This window comes from Lepidochelys kempii, chromosome 3 (genome assembly GCF_965140265.1).
Source record: "Lepidochelys kempii isolate rLepKem1 chromosome 3, rLepKem1.hap2, whole genome shotgun sequence".
NCBI lineage: Eukaryota > Metazoa > Chordata > Testudines > Cheloniidae > Lepidochelys > Lepidochelys kempii.
The window spans coordinates 196,529,108-196,553,919 of record NC_133258.1 but is presented as its reverse complement, the minus strand read 5'-3'; the positions used below and the strand labels follow the sequence as shown (position 1 = coordinate 196,553,919).

Genomic DNA, 24,812 nt, shown 5'->3' with positions numbered 1-24,812 from the left:
AGGAAATGAACAGACTAGGGCTATTACCGAGTATCCATCCTCTGTCGTCCAGTTCCAGCATCTGGCAGAACCTACCCTCCTCTGATCCCAGACTATTAAGGATGAAAAGCGGGTGGGAGGAAGGGGAAATTAATAGTTATTCAAAGGGCTTTACAAAATATTAACTAGTTTGCTGTACCTCTCCAGAGTACATAATTATTATCCTCACTTTACAGATGGAGAAGCTGAGATACATAGTTTGTGACTTGTCCAAAACCACACAAGGTATCCATATCTGAGCTGGATTAGAATTTGGAAACAAGATAGTTATTCCTTTCTTCTCAGCATTGTTTAGGCCCCAGTAAGCACACTGGTTCAGTTTTGGGCAGTGCATTTTTTAAAAGGAACAGACAAATTAGGTCTCATCCTGGAAGGTGCTGAGAGACCTCAACAGTGTTTAGCACCTTCCAGGATTGTGTCGCTAGAATATGAAGAAAGCAACAAGAATAAAACTTCATGGAAATTAGACTTGTCAATAGAGGTTAAAAACTGAGGATAGTGGTTTTTAGTCTCATCTCACTCTCTCCTTTATCTCCATAAAGATAATACTTAGTCCTGACATGAGTGTAGGGGATTGGACTAGATGACCTCTGGAGGTACCTTCCAGTCCTATGATTCTGTAATTGATTCTATGGTATTTGAAGACCGGGATCAGTTATATGCATTTGTCACTGAAGGTAAGACGAAAGGTAACTGTTTGAAGTTGCAGAAAAGAAAATTTAGGTTAAATATTAGGGGAAAATGCTATGGCAGTCTGAACAGTCTTCTTCTTAGCGTATGCGCAACGTGCCTCATGTAGCAGATGACCAGGATTCATCACCAAATTTGGTCTGATGGTTGGATCATTAGCTTCCCCGGCCTGGGCTGGGTACTGATGCGGAGTGAGATGTGAACACTAATCCATGCTCCGCAGTCAGAACAGTTAGGGAATGAAAAATTGAGGCTCTAGAATGGTCATCATTGGAGATAAAGTCAGACTTGACATCTGTCAGAGATGGTTTTTGAATAGTCATTTCTGTCACAGTGTAGAGAGGAGGACTAAATAACCAAGTGGAGCTTCCTTGCAGCACACAGACACAGTATATGAAACAGAATCCACTGGAACTTCAGAATAATACTTAGTTAAGTTTAAAAATTAGTTCATAGGTGTGTAATTGTTACCATGAGGATACTTTTAAATAGTACATGGAATGAAGGTAGAAGTATTTTGGGGACATAAAGAACACATGGAATAGCTTGCCTTGTTTTTTTACTGTGTACTTTGAAGACTTGCCTTATTTACAGTGAAAATGCAGGTTCCAAAAGGATGGCAAACCTACCTCCACAAGGAGACCCACCATTGCAATATTTACTAGTCTTGGTCTCTTGTCTTATGATGTGGAGATGGAGCTGCTTTGAGAGCACAGTGGCAGTAATGTGAGCACCCTAGTGAATCAGGGTGTCTCTCCATCTGTCTCAGTCTTGATTGGGGGAAACGCTGCACGTTCCTCCATCCTTCTGTTTAACAGAAAACCTCCGTCCACTATTCCTAACTCTCCTCCATGAACACACTGTTGCTGTATGTGCTACCTAATCCTTCACCACGGTTCCCTATGGGACTAAGCCCTTCCAGTGTAGGGAGAAAGTTGCACACAACAGTCAATTGAACGGATTTTGCAGGGTTCCTAGATTTGCCCACCATATTCTTCTACAAACTGACTTTTATAAAACTTTGAAAATGTATGGCTGCGCTCTTTTTGTAGATTGTCAAAAAATACATTCAAGCAGGCTTTTCTTTCTTTTTTTCTCCCCAGTCTGTAGCTTCAGCAGACATGGATTTGAACCAGCTGGAGGCCTTTCTTACTGCCCAAACCAAAAAGCAGGGAGGTATCACAGCAGATCAGGCTGCAGTCATTGCAGAATTTTGGAAAAACCACAGAACAAAAATTCGAGAGAGTCTGATAAATCAAAGTCGGTGGGACAACACCTTGAAAAACGTGAACTGGAGAGTGGATTTGAAATCGCAGTCAAGACACATCGACCAAATAAACACCCCTGTTGCAATCGTTGAAATGGAACTGGGGAAAGATGGGCAGGTGAGCTCCCTCTTCGTTTTGTAAAACTTAAAAGATCTGATCTTGGGATACTCATACACAGACATTTTACCTATTGATTAATGGAATGCATCCAAACCCAGTCATGATACTTGTTATATTCCCCTTCTTACCTCCCAGCTTCTCACTGTGCTTGCACCTGTGCTCACCTTCTTTGGTGTAATCTGCTTTCCGCACATAGTCTAAAATTGAGCTCTCAAATTCAATTCCCAGCCTTTTTAACTTCACTTCAGGGCCTCCTGAGGTATAGAAGGCAAACACTCACTCATTCAGCCTTCCGGTTTTTATGCTAGAATTATTTTGAAAGTTTTCTCTGTTGCCATACACATTACATGCTAAAATTATAGCATGTTGTTGTTATTTCCAAACAAATGCTAGTATTGGATATAACTACAAGGCACCAGGTTTGCTATGAGCAATATTTACTATGGGGAAATCTGCAGATGCTTTTAATTAGACTCATGAAAGTTAGTTTTCATAAAATAAAGACCAGTCATAAAGTTCTTTTTGCAGTTTTCTCATTGTGACTGCTACTCTGTGTAGTCACCATCTGTTTGAAAGAGATTAATTCTTCCACCCAACTGCAGGAAACCTGAGCTTGGATTCTCAATTTTTAAGTCTGCAGCTCTTTTTTAAACATTTATAATTCAGTTATCTAGATAACCAAATAACCTGTTTTTCCATTAGGAATTTTTATTCTCTTTAGATAGGAAATGGTTTTCGATTTGGTATCTCTTCCTTTGCAATGTTTTTGCAAACCTTGGAATCTTTTATTTTAACAGCATGTTAGTATAATTCACTCTCAGTTTAGTACAAAATTAGAAAAAAAAAATCCAAATATCGCTTTAAAGCAAAACCAAGCATATGCTAAGCATACAAGGTCAAGTTCTACCCCATTACATCTGCCCTTACTGACTTAGTTCTAAGTGAGATCAGAATGTGACTGGAAGGTATGCAAAACAGAGAGCATGAGAATCCTTCTGAAGCAGCATTCACTTTGCTTAATTAATGGTATTTTATGTGAAACACCCTGTTTGTTCGATTCTCATCTTTTGTCCAGATTTCTTGTGCATTTTCAACACAGTGGACGTTCTCTAGCTATGCATTTCTAAAGTGAACTATCGCTATAATATGTAATATATAATATGTAATTTAAAATTTTCTACCCAATCTTATCATTTTTTCCCCAGGTCTTAAGGTTAGAAATGAGTGCATCCGATTAATAGCAAATGAAAAAACCCTGACCATTAAAAAGAGTGGCCCTATATATATAAAACTATAAATATAGTTATTAGTCCTTGCTGGAATTATTTTTTACCCTCACTGGATTCCTTCAATAACAAACTAATTTACAAATACTTTTATAGTCTGTCATTCTTGAGAGGGAGGCAGGCAAAGGAAACACGATGCAAGAGGGGAAAACGTAACAGGCATTTCTGAGAAATCCGATTTCTATTTAAAAAAAATCACAGCAAAAAGATTCCATTTCTATAAACAATATTTCATGACTCACTTGAATTATCTTAGGAAGTCCGTTTCATATTTCAAATATGCTTAAGACAGAGGATTGTGGATATATATTTCTAAACTAGCATTTTTTCTAAATTATATCCAACAAGTTCTCATTTATTTTATTAAGGACAAAATCTGATCTACTCAGTGAGTTAAGGGACTATTCAATCTGAATACATCGATTTAAATTACAGCACAGAATACGAAGTGTACAGTGCTCACTTTAAATTATTAATTTTTATTACAAATACTTTCACTGTAAAAAAGATAAACGAAAGAAATAGTATTTTTCTATTCAGCTCATGTAAATCCACTTAGTCCTCCTTCTTGTTCAGCTAATTGCCAAGACAAACAATTTTGTTTACATTTACGGGAGATAGTGCCACCTGAAAGTGAGAACAAACGGTTGCATGGCACTGTTGTAGCTAGTGTTGCAAGTGTTGCCAGATATGCTAAAAATTCATGTGCCCCTTCGTGCTTCGACTTGCTCTAAAGTTTTACATTGATTTGTTTTTGAATTCAGTTATTTAAAATAATAATAATTCTACATTTGTAAGTTGCACTTTCACGATAGAGATTGTACTACAGTACTTGTAAGAGGTGAACTGAAAAATACTATTTCTTTTTTCTTTTTTACAGTACACATAATATAAAGTGAACTTTGCATTCTGTGTTGTAATTGAAATCAATATATTTGAAAATGTAGCAAAACATCAAAAATATTTATAATAAATTTAAATTGGTATGCTATTATTAACAGTGCTGTTAGTCACGATTCATCACAATTCTACTATTTTTAATCTTGTGATTAATTGCAATTATATTTTTTAATCATTTGACAGCCTTAGAATTATATTGGAATCTAGCTCGTATTGAATAAGTAACCACATATTGCTTAATTAGGTTTCTCATCAGCTGGTAACATTTGAGTTAAATTTGTATATATTTTTAAATATTGCTTCACTGAATCTTTGGGTTAGGGTCACAATAGCATTATAATTTTTTCATTGATCTCTCTGTGGGGTTTATTCTTAATTGCTCATTGTTATGTTCATGTCTTGAGTAAATTTGGAGTCTGTAGTACTTTTATTATTGTGATCAAGAAAATACATGTATTCGTGCCAGTCTGTAATTTAACAGCTAGGACTTTTTTTTTTTCTAAAGTAAAAATGTGGATGATATATTTGATGAAATTTTGAAGGTCTTTTCTTGGATTTGTTTGAGATAGCTAGCTGATGATTCAGAAATAAATTATTCAGAACAGACTTTTTCATTTGAACACCCAATAGCATGGGATATACGTGTGTGTTGATGTGTAACAAATTAACTTAAATATTTTATTTGTTTAAACAGAGGCAATGAAAAGCTCTGTAGGAAGTGTCTCTTTCCAGAATTCAAAATCAGTCAAACAGATACTTCATAGATCTCTGTCTGTAGCTGATTAGAACCACTAAACAGGATATAGGATGTTCCAATGCAATGTCCGTTATCCCCTGCTTTAAAGTGTAAATGTGTCAATAACTTGAATCACTTTTTATGGTTTGCCATCTCTGAATTTAAACCAAAGTCAATTGTCTTATGTCTGAAAGGTTTTTTTTAAGAACTAACAGGCAGAGCTTGCTATGCTTCCGTGACTGGTTCAGTAGCAACAACAGACCAAGCTTTAACATTTAGTCTGTGTTGGCTAATTTTATTAATGTTTTCTGCTGGATTTTATTTTACTCATATTATTGAGATTGAATATTAAAATGTCCATTTTCTAGAAATTGTTACAACTCATAAATATATGTTATTGATGTCATTTGGAGCTGTGACACTCAGTGGTTATAATGAAGTGTGTTGCAAGGGGGGTGGCTGACACAGGTAAAAAGAGGGGGAAAATTGAGCTGGGTCACCAAGGAGGTGCACTTCAAACACTTTACCGAACTGCTGCTCCCAGACTGACAGATCCCTACATGCTTTTTTTCAGACCACTTTAAGGACTGTTGATAATATGGGGGAAATGAGTTGTTTTTCCCTCTCCTCCTTCCCAGTTAGACATGCAAATTGCTAAAAATGTTGAGAGCTGGGTCCAGACCAAAATCACAGATACAAACACCTCTAACTTCAGGAAGTTGGCGTCTGTATTCTTGATTGGCATTTTGGCACTTTCTCAAGTGAATACTGTATTTTGAGATTTTATGTCTCTTGTATGTTCAGAATCCTGCTGCTGCCTGTTTTTTAGATATTGTTTTCAAAGAAGCATAAAAACATTAAAAGAAAAGGAGTACTTGTGGCACCTTAGAGACTAACAAATTTATTTGCGCATAAGCTTTCGTGAGCTACAGCTCACTTCATCGGATGCATTCGATGAATTCTTTTTGTGAATACAGACTAACACGGCTGCTACTCTGAAACCTGTCATAAAAACATTATTCAGCCCACCAAATACTTAACTTTACTGCCTCCCCATTTATTTTAGGGGCTACCTGAAAACTGTCCTAAAATTGCCTTGTTTCAGCCTACTTCATTGACTTTTTCCTCATTCCATTCTCTACTCATGCCATTCTTTGCTCCTCAGTCACCAGCCTTTTTCTTTCTTTTTCTTTTCTTTTCAAGCTTAATCTGCTGTGCTTTCTAACACCCTTATCCCTCTTCATACAAGAGTCTTATCTTTTGCCATCTAAAAGTGTCTTCTTGTATCTCTACACCTCATTGACTCTCTTTCAAATTTTGTGTAGCTTTTCTCCTTTGATTATACCTCTTCATCTCATTCTCCCTCTCTGTTATTTCTTCATAACTACTTTTTTCCTCTGAAGTCTTTTTTTGGGAGGATACATTGTCAGTGGCATAAGAAAGTGGATGTTATGATTTTGTACTATGGTTTGCTATTAAACCTTGGAGCTGTGCCATATACACAAACTTGTGTTCTGGTCTGGGTGAGCGTCCTCTGATAGTTGACTCTCCCTTTTCCCTAGAGCTGTTTACTTTCCATCCAATATACAAATCCAGTTAATGCTAATCGTATTCTTGGAAATGTGCACTTATAAATCAACCACAAACTATTCGAAGTAGAACTGCTTTATTTACATATAGTCACTTGCAATGTATCTGTCACTGAAGTCCTCCAGTTTACCAGAGAAGGCAAACATCTGTTTATATAATGAATAGTCTGCAGCTACTCCACTGCTGTCTTTGACAATAGAAATGTATAGAGAAAATATGTGCATTGCTAACACTGTTCATTTTCTTTTTACTGAAGAGTCAATTCTTTTTTTTCTTACAAGACTTTTTTTTTATTTTAAAAAACCAGCAAGAATGGGTGATGTTAATTACTGGCTGCATGGCTGAGGACTTTAAAGGCAAAAAAGCTGGTCATGGCATGAAGTGAGAACAATACTTCATTGTATTCTATTGTAATTTAGAGCCCAGCTTGGTTTAAGGTGGTCACAACTTCTTTCTCAGTTTTTGGAATTTAGAGAGACAAGGTAGGTGAGGTAATATCGTTTATTGGACCAACTTCTGTTGGTGAAAGAGTCAAACTTTTCAGCTTACACAGAGGTCTTCTTCAGGTCTGGGAAAGGTAGATGTGCAGGTGAACGAGCCTCTGAAAGTGTGGCTGATGTGATTAGGCCCAAAGATGGTGTCCCCTGAATAGATATGTGGACACAGTTGGCAGTGGGCTGTTTTGCAAGCTTAGGTTCCTGGGTTAGTGTTTTTGTTGTGTGGTGTGTGGTTGCTGGTGAGTGTTTCAGGTTGGGGGGCTGTCTCTAAGCGAGGACTGGCCTGTCTCCCAAGATCTGTGAGAGTGATGGGTTGTCCTTCAGGATAGGTTGTAGATCCTTGATGATGCGTTGGAGAGGTTTTAGTTGGGGGCTGAAGGTGACGGCTAGTGGCGTTCTGTTATTTTCTTTGTTGGGCCTGTCCTGTAGTAGGTAACTTCTGGGTACTCTTCTGGCTCTGTTCATCTGTTTCTTCACTTCAGCAGGTGGGTACTATAGTTGTAAGAACGCTTGATAGAGATCTTGTAGGTGTTTGTCTCTGTCTGAGGGGTTGGAGCAAATGCGGTTGTATTGTAGAGCTTGGTTGTAGACAATGGATTGTGTGGTGTGGTCTGGATGAAAGCTGGAGGCATGTAGGTAGGCATAGCGGTCAGTAGGTTTCCGATATAGGGTAGTGTTTATGTGGCCATTGCTTATTAGCACCGTAGTGTCCAGGAAGTGGGTCTTCTTCCCTTTTTTAAAGATGGGCACTACATTAGCCTTTTTCCAGTCGTCCAGGACCTCCCCCGATTGCCATGAGTTTTCAAAGATAATGGCCAATGGCTCTGCAATCACATCCGCCAACTCCTTTAGCACTCTCGGATGCAGCGCATCCGGCCCCATGGACTTGTGCTCGTCCAGCTTTTCTAAATAGTCCCGAACCACTTCTTTCTTCACAGAGGGCTGGTCACCTCCTCCCCATGCTGTGCTGCCCAGTGCAGCAGTCTGGGAGCTGACCTTGTTCGTGAAGACAGAGGAAAAAAAAGCATTGAGTACATTAGCTTTTTCCACATCCTCTGTCACTAGATTGCCTCCCTCATTCAGTAAGGGGCCCACACTTTCCTTGACTTTCTTCTTGTTGCTAACGTACCTGAAGAAACCCTTCTTGTTACTCTTAACATTTCTTGCTAGCTGCACCTCCAGGTGTGATTTGGCCTTCCTGATTTCACTCCTGCATGCCCGAGCAATATTTTTATACTCTTCCCTGGTCATTTGTCCAATCTTCCACTTCTTGTAAGCTTCTTTTTTGTGTTCAAGATCAGCAAGGATTTCACTGTTAAGCCAAGCTGGTTGCTTGCCATATTTACTATTCTTTCTACACATCGGGATGGTTTGTCCCTGTAACCTCAATAAGGATTCTTTAAAATACAGCTGGCTCTCCTGGACTCCTTTCCCCCTCATGTTATTCTCCCAGGGGATCCTGCCCATCAGATACCTGAGGTTGTCAAAGTCTGCTTTTTTGAAGTCCAGGGTCTGTATTCTGCTGCTCTCCTTTCTTTCCTGTGTCAGGATCCTGAACTCGACCATCTCATGGTCACTGCCTCCCAGATTCCCATCCACTTTTGCTTCCCCTACTAATTCTAAGCTGTTCCTTTTCTGATTCTACTGCCATTTTAAAAGACAGAAGGAGACAAGTATGTCTATCTCTTCATATGAACCAAAGAAGTGAGCTTTTTATTTTTAGAATAGACAAATGTTAGCATTAATACATCTATCGGGTGGATGCTCTTCATGAAAACCTGTTACTAAATTCCAATCTAGTGGTTTTAAAAGTGCTTGCTATTTAGATGAATGGAGGTGGTTGCTGTAATCCTGATTTTTTAGAAGTTAGAGATAAAAAGACCTATTTGAGGAAGGCACCCTCTCACTAGTACTGGATGTAGTTCCCAGATAGGGATTATGCCAGGTATAAAACTGATGAAAATTTGAAGACTGATTGTCAAGCCACATCATACCATAGCTGTACCAAGTCTAATATCCTGCCTCTGGCCATGTCAGATACCTGATAATTCAGAGGAAAATGGGGAGAGGGGGAAACCATAATGCAACTAGACAATTGTGTAAAATTGTACAGTACATGGGGAAGGCAAATGCATTCTTGATTTTGGAGGTGATGAGATTATACCTGAAGCCTGAAACATGATTGACCACCTTACCTTGCATGGCTGCAGAAACTTTGTGGGTTTGCTCTGTTGTCCATTCAAAATGAAACATGATCCAAGGTAAAACACAGTAACCTTTTGTTGTAGCAAAAGCAAAAAAAGTGAGAAGAGAGAGACTCATCTTGACACGTTTGATGTTTTGTTAAATTCTACACAAATTTTGAGATCCTAATATGGATTAATTTTATAATTTAATCAAATGATGATGATCTAAGATACATATGCAGGCATTTGCACAATTGCTCATACACACACAAATATAAAAATATTAGGCTATATTTTCATAATCTAATCAAGGGTCCAGGATTTAGCTTCTCTGAATCTCATCATATGAGTAAGATTACAGATTGTGAATGCCTGTGAGCTCCTAGTTTAGAGGTGGGCAAACTACCGTCCTGTCCGGTCCCTGAGCTCCTGGCCGGGGAGGCTCGCCCCCAGCCCTTCCTCTGCTGTTCCCCCTCCCCGCAGCCACGCCACCCCTCAGGCAGCGCTCTGGGCGGAGGGGCTGCGCACTCTTGCAGAGCAGCAGCATGCCTACCTCTGGCCCGGCAGCACAGTTGCCAGACATGCTGCTCTAAGCAGCATGGTAAGGGGGTTGGAGATGGGTAAGGGGCAGGGGGTCCCGGCGGGCAGTCAGGGGACAGGGAGCAGGGGGCGGTTGGATGGGGCAGAGGTTCGGGGTGGGGGGAGGGCAGGGGACGGGGAATGGGGGGGTTTGATGGGGGGGATCCCGGGAGGCGGTTATGGGTGGGGTCCCGATAGGGGGCAGTCAGGGGACAAGGAGTGGGGGGGGGAAGTTGGATGGGTGGGAGGTTCTGAGGGGGGCAGTTGGGGGTGGGAAGTGGGAGCGGGCGGATAGGGGCCAGGCTGTTAGGGAGGCACAGCCTTCCCTACCCAGCCCTCCATACTGTTTCGCACCCCGATGTGGCCCATGGGCCAAAAAGTTTGTCCATCCCTGTCCTAGTTGGTGTTCCTTACATAGTAAATCTAGGCTTCTGTAAGAAATTTGGATTTTGTGGTTAGTTCCAGCAATAGCTTTCACTGCTAAAGAACAGGCTGAGGATATATCATGAGTAAGTTGTGCTATGGGTAGAAAAAAAATTACATCTGCCATTGTTGCTGCCAAAGATGGATAAACACTACAGTTCAGGCTGTAACCTAGCTATTTCTGAAGGTAATCTTCGAGAACAAATTTCCTATTTTTAATATACTGTATGTTCTGAAAAGACAGATCTATTTTTGTAGAATGCAAAGAGATGCTTGCCATGGTAAAACAGTTCCAGATTCCGTAACTGCAGGATAAAGAGAACATGGTGTGCAGTGAAAAAAATACTGTACCTATTCTCCCAGCATCCTTAAACTAGTCTAAACTTACGTAATTGAAGCTATTGCTTCAGTCAGAGATTGGAAAGTGCATTCAGTTAGTCCAAACAAATCAATCAGCCTAACCACAGCAAGCCTAATAGACGTTGCAATTAAAACTATAAAAAACACGGAGTAGAAGTTAGTGAAAAATCACCTTAGTGACCAGGAAGAACATAATCACTTGAGCTTTTGTGCGCCGTGGAAATTTCCAAGTTAGAGGGAACAGTTACATAACGAGGTACAGTGAAAAGTGAATGTAAAAACATAGAAGGGCAACGGGTCACATAGCTCAGAGAGAACTAGAACAAAACTGATTTATTAAAACTGAATTTTGCTAAACACAACACATTGTACTGGTGGTGGTTCTTCACTTTGCTGATTCATATCCTTTCTTGAAAGCTCAGCAAAAAAGAAATATGTAGTATATCGCTGAGAGTATATGCCATATATTGTGGTTCTAAAAGTACAGAATTGAGGCATCAGTCAACAAAAATGTAAGTTTAATTCTAATTTTTATTTTGTCAGGGCTCAGACTTTTAAATCAAGAGGTCCTCGGTTCTGTTCCCTGCAGATGACCCAAACTGGCATTGTTACATTTGTCTGTGCTGTCCCTAACCTCTAGATCATAGTTTGTTCCCAGAGCCAGGAACAGAACTCAGGAATCCTGATACCCAACATTCTGATGCTAGTTTACAAAAAAAATGTCTCTCCGTATGGGTTGTTTGTCACAGAGAATAAATTTGCATGCTTCTTCCCTCCACCCCTTTCATCCCTCACTACTCAGATAAGTACAGACCTCTTATTTCACCTTGGTTAAGGGGAGCTGTCTTTTAAGAACATGGTTTGCCAGACTGAGAGCAATGTTTGGGAGATTTTGCCTGTGTTCACCGAGTGGTAAATCCTGTCTGTGCAAACTCCAAAAAGCTCAGAACTTGTTTTAATAAACGTACCTTTCCAGAAAACAGCCTTCACTCTTGAAGATGTGTCCCTAGCACATATGGGGGGATTGGATGCCTTACGAGATGCTAATGAGCTTCAGAGCCTTTTGCCTATAGGTCACCTCTCTGAATTCAGCCAAATTTGATAGGTATTAACAATTATTCCCATCCAATTGGTGACTGGTGGCCCCTGTAAAGGATGTTTAGTGAGTCTCTGTTCCAGTTCCCACATCATAAACTCATCACATGCTTTGCATTAGGTGGCAGACTCAGCAGAGAAGCCAAGAACCTCATGAACCATAGAGATTGAAGGGCCCCATTACTTTGTCATAGAACATGAGTGCCTGCCCTGTTGAGCACCCCCTGTTGGCCAAGCAGGCACACTTCCTTTCACTCCTCAACTGGGGTTCAGAAATAATACGCTCTCCCTCTGGAGTCTTTAAGCGATTTTCTCCTTCTCCTGGGGTTTAGCTTCTCCCAAAGCACTCAGCTCCCTTTTAGGACTAGGGGTCTTCTCAGCCCTCCTTCTTTGGTGTGTGTGTTCTGTTTTTGTTTGTTTGTTTGTGTTTCAGTCCTGGCTTCCATGATCTGTAGGCTCTCCTCAGATCCAGTGATCATCCCACTCTCCTCCTGAGACTGGAGATTCTGGTCTTGACACAGAGATTCTCTCCTCCGGTTCAGGGGTTCTCGTTCTAGGGACTGAGGTTTTCTCTCACGCTGTTCCTTACTTGGCACAGGTCCCCTTGTTGGCTGTGCTTGTTACCTCAGGCCAGCTGTGGCTTTCAACAAGCTTCTCCCCTTCAGCTGGTACCTGTCTCCTCCCCAGGCTCAAAGGGTTCAGCACGCAGCCTTCTGTTTGGTGTGTTTCTGATCTGAGGGAAGATGCAGCATATATACAGCCATCTTTTCTAGAGCTGATTCTGATTGGATGGCAGGGAGGACAGCCTGGCCCCACTCTCTGTACAAGGCTCCTTGTCCCGGGCCATGAAAGGAATAGAAACACAGGGTTTCCTCAAACACAGCCTATTCCCCCAGGTCCGCTTCCTCTCTCCCCATATCTGCCTTTGTCATTTTCCTTGACCCTTGGATACCAGACCTTAAAGGGGAGCCACACTATGAGATAGATGAGATGACCCTTCAGTCCTACTGCCCTCTAGGGGACAGACCCCCTGTCACATGCCCATAGAGGAAGTTTCCCTCAGATTAGGGTTGAGACATGCTGGCAGGGCAGTTTGTATGCAAAGCTTACCCTGCTGTAGATACAGAACTTCATTCAGTAAAGCTGCCTTTCAACAGCATGAAATCCACACAGTTTTTAAAGACTGAGCTTGTGTTTATTTGCAAATGTATTGCAGATTTGCACAAAATGTATTGTGGAGCTGCATGAAACTCCGCAGCTACGAAACATGATCTGGCTGGCCAGCCTGAATGAGGCCAAACTGTGCTGCAACCTCATTAACGAAATGTGTTCTAGCCCAGTGTTTCTCAGCTTTTTTGACACCAGGGACTGGCTTGCTGCCTTCCTAAACTGTGTCAAGGAATACTCAGGGACCAGCACCCGTCCATGGACTCGTCGTTGAGACTGTTCTAGTGTAGGTCACTAACTAGGCTTAGAGCCCGCTTATTCTATTACAGTTTGGCCCCATCCGCGCTTACCAAATGGAGAATTAACCTTGCTGTGGTTAAACTGGATTTTAACTGTCATATAGTTATAAAGGCTGGGAAGGTAGATCTTAAGTGTCTGAAGTAGAACCACATTTATAGACACAGTCTTTAGGTGATCAGTGTAGACAGGGTCAAAGCAAAATAGAACAGATGGATTAAACAACCAAATCTTTATCACAGTTCCTGTGGCTAATGTGCAGCAACAGCTATAGCATATGGCACTTCCTGTTGGGTAACTACCTGCTTGCTCATTGAAGATATAGTACTTACACGCAGATTGTGTATGTGGAGTGCTGCATTTCCAGCTCTTGAGAGGCCAGAAAGCCTCTTTCTGATGTTAGGCATCCTTCACTACAGGGATATGTCATTCATTAGTCATGTTTGGAGATGAATAAACTTTATACATCAAAAATTTCGTTCATAAAACTGTGAATGGTGAGGGTTTTTTAGTTTGTAAAATAATTTATCTCTGGAATGCACAAATATTAAAGGGTTAGGGGATCTAAAGCTTAACTTACAAAAAAAAAAAAGTTCAGCCTGATTCCACAACACAAACAATTCGAAATTTTCTCTACTGGCTAGCCTGTGTACAGCAAATCCAAGACGTTGGTTTTCTTTGTGATTTCGTTAGTTTGTGCTCTGTCACGTTCTGTCAGCATTCTCCATTCTTGGGAGCAGTCAAGGTATCTAAATTTACACGAAACTGTTTCGTAGACAGCTCAACAAAGAAGCATTGTTGCAAATGTGAATGCCTTTCACATGGCTGATCAGGCGTCCTGGTATTACAGGGATGGCCTGGCCAAATATATCAAAATAGCTTTTTACCAGCTGACCAACCTTCCCCCACCCTGGTAATATGCCACCCACTGCCAAGAAGAGTTTGGAGGCCCAGCTGGGCCCTGGTACACTAGATTCCTAAATGACACCATGCTGGAGTCCAATACAAAAGCAACTGGCCTGTGTGTGGGTGTGATTCTCCTCACCCTGTGTAAATATTAAGGAAGGTTCTGTCCTTTTTAATTTATAAAATCTAGAAATTATAGAAAATATTTTGGGAGAAGCGAGGCTCCTTTTAGGGGGAGGGAATTAGTATTGTAGAAAATATGATCATTTTCTTATAGATACTGTACTGTAACAATGAAGTGAGTATCTTTAAATGTCTACTTCTCTTCTGCTTTATAGGTCATGTTTTCAGCAGGTGGCTGTTGGAATTTGCACAGAATTTTTATGCTTATTTTTAGTATCCTGCAGGTGCAGTTGTCTCATTTGTATGTGCAAATGCAGTGACTTTACAATTATACCTTTGCAGGCTGGCCTTTGCCTCCTCTTGCTGAAAATGTGGACCAATAACTAGGTCAGGAAATGTAACTTGCCACTGAAAGAGAAAACAGAATGTGATACCAAGTAGCAAAAGGGAAGGCTTTTAAAGTTAGCTGTATCTTAACATTTACCTCTTTTGCATGGTACAGAAGGAGCCATGGGCCACTGAAGTTAATGTAAAGACTCCCATTGATTTTAATGGGCTTTGGATGAGACTCCAAGTAAATGGCTTTTCCAGGCAATTTGTGGTAAGCTAAAAACTGAAAGCAGTATAAACTGAACACTTGAGTTCCCATCACCAGGGATTTCAGTCATAGAAGTCAGCTGAGCATGCTTTCTCCTCTTTCTACCTGCATTTCCACTATCTGTTGGAGGAAGACGTGCTGCTGTACTGTGACCAAGTGGGGTGGTTATGTCTACACTGCAGACCTTACAGTGGCACAGCTGTACCACTGCAAGGTGTCCCGTGTAGCCACTCTATGCTGACGGGAGAGCGCTCTCCTGCCTGCATGCAGTAGCTATGTTGACTGGGAAACGTCTCCTGCTGACATAGTGATGTCAACACCAGCACTTTTGTCGGTGAAACTTAAGTTGTTGTTTTTTCACACCCCTGACCGACAAAAGTTTTGCCAACAAAAGTGCTAATGTAGACATAGCTTAAGAATCAGTTGATTAAAGATGCTAACACCTCTGTTCTTTTGTTGTAAATATGATGATCTGCATCTTTAAATTTTGAGGAATGCTCGTTGTTATTGCTGTTTGGGGCATTTCTGATTTTGGCAGGGTGATTACACCTTCTTTACGCTTTGTAAAATATTGTGTCCTGGAGTAACTTTAAGGCCATGGAACCTGTCTGGCTTTAAATATGATATTTAGAGTAAGGCTTTTGGACCCTTTGTGGAAATACAGAGATATTATAGTGTCTCATCCAGATTAGGTACATTTCATTGGCTCCAATTCAGATGTACAGTATAAAAAATGGAGGGTTTTTTTTTCCACTGGAGAGAGAGCTAGATGGAAGGCCATCTGATCTTGTATGGGATACAATCTTGTTTGTAAGACTGCTTCTACTCTTTAAAATGTAAAGAAAACCTGAGGAAGGGGTGTGTTCCTCAACAATTCACTATTTGTGGGAGGATGACAGCATGAGCCCTTCTCACATTTCCAGGGCCATTCTTCCTGTGACATCTGATTTGCCATGGACATGTTCTGACCTTGTACCATTTAAGTTTTTCAGTGCATCACTGCAACGTCAAAAGTACGTTGTTGGTCTAAGCGTCAGTCCTACTAAAGTATATGTTTTCAGCTCTAAAGTACATTTGGATAAACGCTGAATGGAATATTTTAAATTTCCTACTCATCCATAATATTATCTCACTTGGTCTTTGCTGTTTAAGCTTGTTTTTAAAATAAAAATTGTCTAGTTCAGTTGCACAGCATTTCAACTAAATGTATTCCCCCCCATTAGTGATATCTTTTATAAAAATGACCAGGTCAATTTATTAGGCCCCAGATTTATCCTAATGATTTTCTTTTTATTATTATATCTTGCATGCTTGATATTTCTTCAAAGAATGCTGCTACCTAGCAGAAACTGAGGCAGACTCCCACAGGAAGAGCTTAATGTTGAACTCGTGGCTCTGAGGAAGCTTAGGAATGCTGTGTGATTCTACATGGGCACAAAAACATAGTGAATAACAAAACAATTTTATAACTGTAGTTTCTGATTTGAACTAGCAGCCCTGTCTGTTTCCCTTACTGGCTTAGATCATGCAAGAGTTTAATATAATTTTCATGTATGTAGTGTCTTCTAGCCACAGATCTCAATGAAACTTGTTGAGAAATGTTAATAAATTAAGCATCATTGCCCTTTCTGAGGGAGGGAACTATTATTTTTCCCAGTTACAGATGAGGAAAACTGAAGAATAGGTTGGTTAACAAGCTTGCTCAAGGTCATACTAGAAGTCTGAGAGAGCAGGAAATCGATTAGAATCCAGGAGTCCTAACTTTCAGACATGGTTTTAACTGCTAGCCTGTCCTTTTCTACTCAAAATGTAACCGGGTACTGCAAATTGATTATTATTGTCATTACTTCTGTTAACTCCTTCAAATAAGCCTATAGTACATCCCTCTCCCCATTCTTTTTTTCTTTTTCTTTTTCTTTTAAAATACAGTCTAGTTGAAGTTTAAGGTCCCCTCTCCTCTATGTGAGGGTGAACACACATTTTTGTTTTTTTAGAAGCAGTAGTGCATAGGGGATTGAAGGTTTGAAAGAGAACTTTTCTGAACAGGATGCCAAGGTGCCAGGTCCTCTTCTTTTGGGGAAAAAAACTATCTTGTTTTTAATTTTAAATCAGTTTTTGAAATACTTCAGTTCTATGATTGGTGCCATTTTCAAACAGCAAAAGGGAGAGAGGTTGCTCCTAATTCAAATCCATCACCAACAATAATTAATAAGTAGTAAATTGTAATGATAGGTACTTACATATTAAAGTTTCCTCCAGAGGATCTGACTCTTAGGTCCTGGTCTAGATTTCTGGCTGGGGCTTGGGCTTAGGCAGTGCAGGGCAGGACTGGGGTTGGCTTTCCAGCCTGCTGTCATCAGGTTTCTGAGTCCCAAAAAAATCCTGGCTCTCCCGGGGCATCTCCTCTCCAGCATTCTCCTGCTCATCTCAAGATGGGTTCGGCTGGTTGCGCTCAGTGGTGGGGGAGAGTGTGGGCAGCAGGTCCCGGGCAGTGCCTGGGATGGTTCATACTGTAATGTAGAATCTTGTCCAGTTCACCAAAAACTGGACTGGTCACATGTACCCTGCTGGATTGCCTAATGTTATCCCTCATTTCAGTGTACTTTGTCTTGAGCTGCTTGCTCTTTATCTGGCACTGTTTGGCGTCCCAGTCATGACTCTTAGTAGACATCTGCTTTGCTATGCCCACAAAAAGGTCCTTGTTCCTGTGGCTGGCCACAAGAGCTTCCTGAATCAACACTTCTCCCCGAGGGTGGTCTCAACACAGCTCCAGGCAGCTGTGCAAGGCATGTTGTGGGGCTACTGGAGTGCTATCGAGCCTATATCACCAGAATGATGATATACTGGGATCCAGAAGCAGAGGGGGCAAAATCTGGCTCTGCGGTTTTAAAAGGGGGAAGGGCAGTCCTGGAAACTTGACCCCAGGGCAGGGAGGCACACAAGTAAATGTACAGGTCAGTCACTCAACCTGCAAAGCACTGTGGTCTAGCCAACAGAAGCAAGCAAAAAATGGTGCACAGCAATCGCATGCACGTAACCAAAAGACCGAACTAATACAGTTCGAAGCAAACCTAGTCCACTTCGCAAGAAGACTCCAGAGTTCACAATAAATGTGTAGTGTACAGTGATGGGTTGTGTCATGTGCATGCCAGTCTTTTGAAACCATATTAACTCAAATTGATCCAATTTAAAACGTCCGCATAGAGTAGCAGAATTCTATTCCTTCCAGTGTATCAGAATTATCTAATCAGCTGCACCCATGCAAATCTGTTAAAGGCAACAAGGTTGCAGAGGCATGTCTGAAAGCATATTTTGGACTCTGTTACGTTGGTGAGGTGTGATAAGGAAAGAATACAGCTTGCCTATGGTTAAGCAAGGTTAAACTGCACTGGTGCAAATCACAACTTTCCTTGTCTGCACTTGGGGTTTTCATTGGTGTAGCCACATCAGTTGCTGGCCACCAGTTGCTGGAATGGGGACAAATCCCCAAATGTAGGCAAGGCTTTTGAGCCTCATTTGAATTTGCAAGATTCCTTGTAGTCAGAAAAATTGTTTTGACATGTAAACTGATCATATCTGATCACTGAGAGGTAATAAATGTCAGATCCAAGGATGCCATTTTTATAAAATCACCTTCAAAAGCAGAACCTCACTTTAAGGTACTGTAAAATTTGCATTCCACTTAAGCTGTAAATATGACAAAGGATTTGGAAGAATTAGCATGATGATGTCATTTTCAAGAATGCAGCCTGGAAGGAAGCATCTTAAAAGAACCCAAGCTTGAATAGAGCCACAGTGTACCATTATGTAGGAAGTTACAGTAGCCCTATATGTTGTCTTAAGTAATATCTGAGGCATGACAGATCATCAGTGCAATGTAGCATGGTCAGAAGCAATAACTCCTTTTAGAAAATTACACTTCTGCTCGAAGCAGTCATTTTAAATGAACTGCGGTTAATTTTAAATTGCCTGCTTTTATGGAAATGGAGCACTTAAATATCCCAGTATCAGGGTGCTTAGAAAGATGGCTATGAAGTAGGACTGTTTACGAAAAAGCTAGAGTGTGATCAAATTTAATTAGATTGGAACCTACTTCTGCTTACAAATATCTTGTTTATATGTTGGGAACAAATGGAGAATGCTTGAAAAACTGTTCTTTGTGGGGAAAAGCATTGGGAGACTTGCAAAGAACACTTGACCTACCTGTCAGTCTCTCACTGCATGAATCATATAAAAATTATTATTGAATTTACATAAAAATACTTGATGTGCAGTTGTACTTTGCACCTCCCATTATAGGCAGGTCATTACATCACTGTCAGATAAGGACGTGTCACGCCCCTTCTTTCTCTGAAGTGTTGTTTACTGGCCACTATTGGAGACTGGATGGCCCATTGATTTGATCCACTTTGGCAACTTCTATGTTCTGATAAAATATTAATGATAGTGAAGAAATTTACTAGAAAGGGCTTAGGTCATTTTGGCTATATCATACGCTATTCAAATCGTAACTTACATAGCAGTCAGTGGCCATCTTCCTCACTTGAATAGATTGTGTTGCTGTTTCCTGCTCAGGAAGGTGGGAGATTGCAGAGATTTTCTTTCCCAAACTACATTTTATAGGAGATTTATGCAGAATAGGAGGACAGACTGGTGATTACAGTTTCACTGTTTTGGTGGGGAAAATAGTTATGGGGGTGCTGAGTTGATGTCAGTACACCCTGAAAGACAAGGTATTGCTGTCTGCTGCATTAGAGACCTGGTTCTGAATGAAAAGCTATATGTGTGATAGGGATAAAATATAGATCTTATAAATGGATGAGTCGACATAGAAAACCTCTCTAAAATATGTTATGTACAAAAAAAACCCACAGTAAAAGAACATTAAGAAAAGCAATTTAGAGTTTGAAAATTCCAAATGCAACCTGTGATGGTTATGGAATTGGTACATAGTAATCTAATTCTGAGATGTAATGATTTTATGAACACTGTATGTGACTTGGTAGGTGAGGGTGAGTTACTATATATTGGGTCATAAGACTTACCTATATGAATGCATTGATCTAGTTTAATAGTGGGCTGTGGGAAGACCAGCCTGGATGAAGACAAAGACTCCAGATAAGGACACCCTAGTGCACACTTGAAAGACAATGGGCAAAGCTGTCAGTTTAAGGATCTTAAATCCTGTCTCCAAGGAAGAGGAAAGCTTGTTTTGCCAGGCTGGGAACTTGGAGATCAGAAATTCTGAACAACAGAGCAGCAGGGGAAGAAATGGCTTGTGATTTAAGGGAGACTCTAGAGGTCTCAGGCAGTCTGTAAGAAGCTTAGACCAGTCTATAGGAAGCTTAGATTTTTCAGAATCCCATATGGAAGATATCTAGGAAAGTTTGACATGTGTCTAGTATGTTTTAAGACCTGTTTTCCCTTAAGTGCTTTTGTTTTAAACAAATAATAATTTGTTTTACGGAAGTTGTTTAGTGTTTTATGGAAGACACTGCTTACTACTGTTGTTGTTCCCAGAAAGTACAAACTTGCAGGTACTGGATAATCCCTGCTGAGGTAATCCCTGCGGATACACAGGGTACTGCAACCCAAGGCTAGTCTGAGGGTGAGAGAGTTGTGTGATTCCATCCCAAGAGAAGTGATGGCCTGCGACCTGAAGGGGCATGTGCTCTGTCACAGTTTTAGGGCAACTGCACCTGTATTCCCTCCTCATGGTCCCTCCAGGGCACCCACTCTAGGTTTCTAGCTCCCAGTCGTCATCTCTTGGGCAGAGACCCACATCTCACTCTCTCCTGTCCAGGGAATCTTTTTCAGGCTGCATTTCCCTGGCTACACTGATATATCCCTAGCAAGCCAGATTGCTGAGAAGGCCAGTGTCTGTGCGTTGCTTTCTCTCCAGAGGCTGTGACCAGTGCATTGCCTGAAGTTATATGTTACCACACAACTCTTTCTAAGAAAGCACATTTATTCTTAACATGAAAGCATTACAGAGAAAACACATTAAAACCAATACAAGAGTCTGCACGCATGCTAAAAAGCTTAGCAGAGGTCACCTCCAGCTCCAAACATAGGTGCTAGAACTGGGGGATGCTGCCGCATCCCCTGGCTTGAAGTGGTTTCCATCATATCCAGGGTTTATAGATTGGTTTAGTGGCTCTCAGCACCCCACTATACAAATTGTCCAGCTCCCCTGCCTCCAACCTTAGGCTCTTCCAGGTGTCAGTCATTCAAAACGCACAACTGAGTTTTCCCTGTGAGTTACAAGTTCATAATTGTCACAGGTCCAGAACCTCGGCTGATCAATACAGCCACTCTTTATACAGTTCCAGGCCTTTGATCTCTGGTCTCTGGAATAGGTAATCACCCTCTCCTCAAGGCATAGCTTTAAAAGGCTGCATTTTTGCATAACCAGAGGTGGGGAATTTGCATTAACCTCTCCCTAGGTCAGTGGTCCCCAAACTTTTCAGGGTCACACCCTATGTTACACCTATCTGTGCTCCTCCACAGCTGGGAACTCCTGGGATGGGGGAAGCTGGAAGGAACGCAGACAGAGATAAGGAAGCTGAGGCTGGGACCCCAATTGGGGGTGAGGTCAGAGCCAGGAACGAAGCCACGGACAGGGGCTGAGGCTGGGGGCAGGGCCGAGGCCCGGAGAAGAGCCACAGCTGGGCCCGCTGTCAGATGCGGAGCTGCAGGGTGGGGCCAGGAGCCAGGGCTGGGGGTGGGGCCAGAGTTGAGCTGGGGGTGGAGCGGGGTTGGGTGGCACTCCCTGCCCATTCTGGGGGCTGGCCCAGGCCAGCTGTGCCCCCACGAAGGGGGTTCGCCCCACCATTTGGGGACCCGTGCTCTAGGAAATCCACTTAACATTTAATGTCCCAAAAGTCTATTTTTGTTTGGTACATTTTCAGTATATTTTTTTGGAACACCCATATCTCACATCTGTCACATCTCCCCCCTGGAGAGATTATATACAATCCCGGCCCACAGTAATACATAAACCATTCATTTAATGCAGTGGACCCCAAAGATAATGAAACTTAATTCATTAAGAATTCCTAGGATGTGACAGAAAGTTGCCATATCTGTCATACACTCAAAGAGATGAGGAGTGGTTAGAGGTGCTGTTAGCCTTTGTAATTGTGACATAACCTTAATTTTCCTCCTTTGTATAATAATGCATGCACATAGTCTTTAATTACATGATTATATGCTATTTGTTCCACGGAATTACTGCCTCATTCATTGCACAGGATGGAGAGGGTTCACCGAATTGGGTAGCTGTTAAATATTTTGTTTGTGTGGCTTAGCACCCTTCATACTCTGCTTCAAAATCAGAACTGTTCATTTCCTCATGGGCTTTTTTATAATACTTATCACTGTATTGTCTGTGTGCTTCACAAATGATAAAGTTTATCTTCAACAGGAAGGTGAGGTGGTATATATAATCTCCATTTTAAAGATGAGGAAATGAAGCACAATACTTACGTACACTTTTCATGTTCAGAGCACAACTTCTCTGGACTCGGTTGCAGTCAGAAGTATTCAGTTGTTCTGCAAACCAGGATGCAATTTTTTCAAGTGGGGCACTCAGAAAATGAAGAACACACAATTAGTGCCAACCTTTGAAAAGTTTGACTTATCCAGCGTTCCATAGGAACTTTGTGGCAGAGGGAGAGAGAGAATCCAGTCTTCCAGGGTAGCTTTCAACTGCCTTAACCATCAGATCATCCATTCTCTTTCTGCATTTCCCTGTCTCATTCACTACATACCTTTCAACTTTTGTAACAAATAAAGCAGGGCTCCTGCAGACAACAGCCCTACTTATTCCACAACCCTGATTAATTCCCTGAGCACAGTCCATCCTATACCCTAAATGAGGCAGGGGTCCCATGGAAAATATAGTATGTGGTTGTATAATTAAAGACAGTATCATAATACATATGCACAATGGGGTGAATTAGGGTTGTACAGAGAACTTTAATTCTGGCATTGCCTAATTTTTGAGTGCTTGACTTTGGAACTTTAATGTTCTTTTCAAATGGTTTTATTTAATGTAATATGTATACAGTTGTCTAGATTCTGAAAAATTCAGTTGTCACATTTGCTAATCCTGGTGTTTTCTTAAAACTAATCTTTGATGAAAGTGCTAAAATATTTTCTTTTTGGTACAATAATCTTACTATTGGAAAACCTTGTTGCATCAAGATGTTTAAAAAGGTCAATTGTGTTAACTGATATTCGTTTGAGTTCTCTGTTGTGATGGGAAATATATTTGATTTGGCACACAGAGAAGGTATTCATGGAACAGAGCTATTTCTACTGTCTGGTTCATAGCAAATTTTTTTAAAAAGTCTGTCTTGTTTTTAACTGAGTTTTCTTTAAAGATTAACTATGTGGGTTGGGAAAGAAGATTCAGATTGAGGAACGATATTTATTTGACTTGGACCTCCTATGTGTACAGATGAACATTTACCTATAGTTAAATAAATGTATTTAAGGATTGTATGCAAATAAATGAGGAACACTCTTGACATTTATAAGACTCAGAAAAAAACATAGCTGGGACAACTGCAGCCAAAGAAAATTCAAGATGAGGGTGTTTGGAGAGGAAATATTAACCCCTCACCGTACATAGGGTGGGAAGTAGTTTAGAACAGAAGTTCTCAAACTGTCGTCGGTGGACCACCAGTGGTCTGCGAGCTCCGTTCAGGTGGTCCGCGGATAGTTCCCTCTAAGATGCATGCCTGGGCGGCCACACACAAGAGAATGAAGGACCACACACCTAATTAGTGGAGCCACACCGGCGTGGCTCCACTAATTAGGTGCCTGGACCCTAGAGAAGATGCACATGTAAGGTGAGGTGGTGGCCTTGAGAGGAATAGGGAGTAAGGGGGGGGGGCAGTGGGATGAGAAGAGGGGGTGGGGGAATTTGGGATATGCAGGGCTGAGGCGGCCTGAGAAAGAGACGACTTTCCCCAGCTCCAGGGCTGCGGCTGCTGGGGAGAGACCCCTCCTCCGTCCCAGCCCCAGCTCTGTGGCTGCTGTGGCGGGGAAGAGACCCCCTCACCCTTCTCAGCCCCAGCTCATGGTCTGCCGCAGCAGGGGAGAGAGGGCACATACATCGCATTAGAAAGGTAAAACTACTGATATGAAAATATGAGTTGTGTGCTTTTATTTGTAGAACAAAAAAAGTTTATTAAGTTTTTTTATATATAGCACTTTTATCCAAAGCACTTTACAATAGTTAGCTAATGGTACAAACACCATTTGGAAAGATCATTAAGTGGTCCACCGAGACCCTCAGCAATTTTCAAGTGGTCTGCGGGGAAAAAAAAGATTTGAGAACCACTGGTTTAGAAGCCCTCCTTTCTTTCCCTGTTACCATCTTCCTAGTCCATCCACTGCCTCTTAGTTTAATAAGTGTTACAGTATGCGAAGAAACTTGTGCTCCTATGTAAAAATAAATATATATGTAAAATATCCAGCCTCATCTTTTCCTTGCAGCTTCCATTTTCCCTGTGTGACAAACATGGAACTAATATGTAAAAATGCCACCGTTGTGAGTTGTCAGGGGTTGCCCAGGGTGGTTGTCAGTGAGTTCTGACAGAGAGAGAATCTGATGCAGGGAAGCCGATGGGGCAGGACAGATGCTGTGTGTGTGCGCGCACATGTGTTTTTGTGCGTGCGTGCACACGCACTGATGGGGCAGGACGGATGCTGTGTATGTTTGTGTGTTTTCACTGTTGCACTGGGAGCAGAGCCGTGTTCTGGAAATAGTGAATTCTTATTCTTCTAAGTTAAAAACTATTTCCCAAAAAAGTTGGAAATACGTTAAAGTTAAATATAAATGCTTTCCTTTTTTAATATAGGGGAGAAATCTTCATGTGAACCTGTAGGTGAAACAAGTTCACATATAGTATGTTTTGGGTGAATTAACATTCATTTTAAT

General features: G+C 41.2%; 2 protein-coding genes across 3 annotated transcripts in view; both read left to right on the top strand.

The window, feature by feature from the left end:
• COMMD1 (copper metabolism domain containing 1) overlaps positions 1-24,812 on the top strand; it is a 120,371-nt gene that overhangs the window by 48,940 nt on the left and 46,619 nt on the right. Inside the window, exon 2 of the mRNA XM_073339550.1 lies at positions 1,833-2,114. Coding sequence (XP_073195651.1) covers positions 1,833-2,114 — 282 coding nt within the window. The remainder of the gene's footprint in view (positions 1-1,832; positions 2,115-24,812) is intronic.
• Positions 2,028-24,812, top strand: part of B3GNT2 (UDP-GlcNAc:betaGal beta-1,3-N-acetylglucosaminyltransferase 2) — a 140,806-nt gene continuing 118,021 nt past the window's right edge. Inside the window, exon 1 of one of the 2 annotated variants that reach the window (XM_073339547.1) lies at positions 2,028-2,114. The gene's annotated coding sequence lies outside the window, so the exon portion shown is untranslated. The remainder of the gene's footprint in view (positions 2,115-24,812) is intronic. The other variant, XM_073339546.1, reaches the window with a different exon arrangement.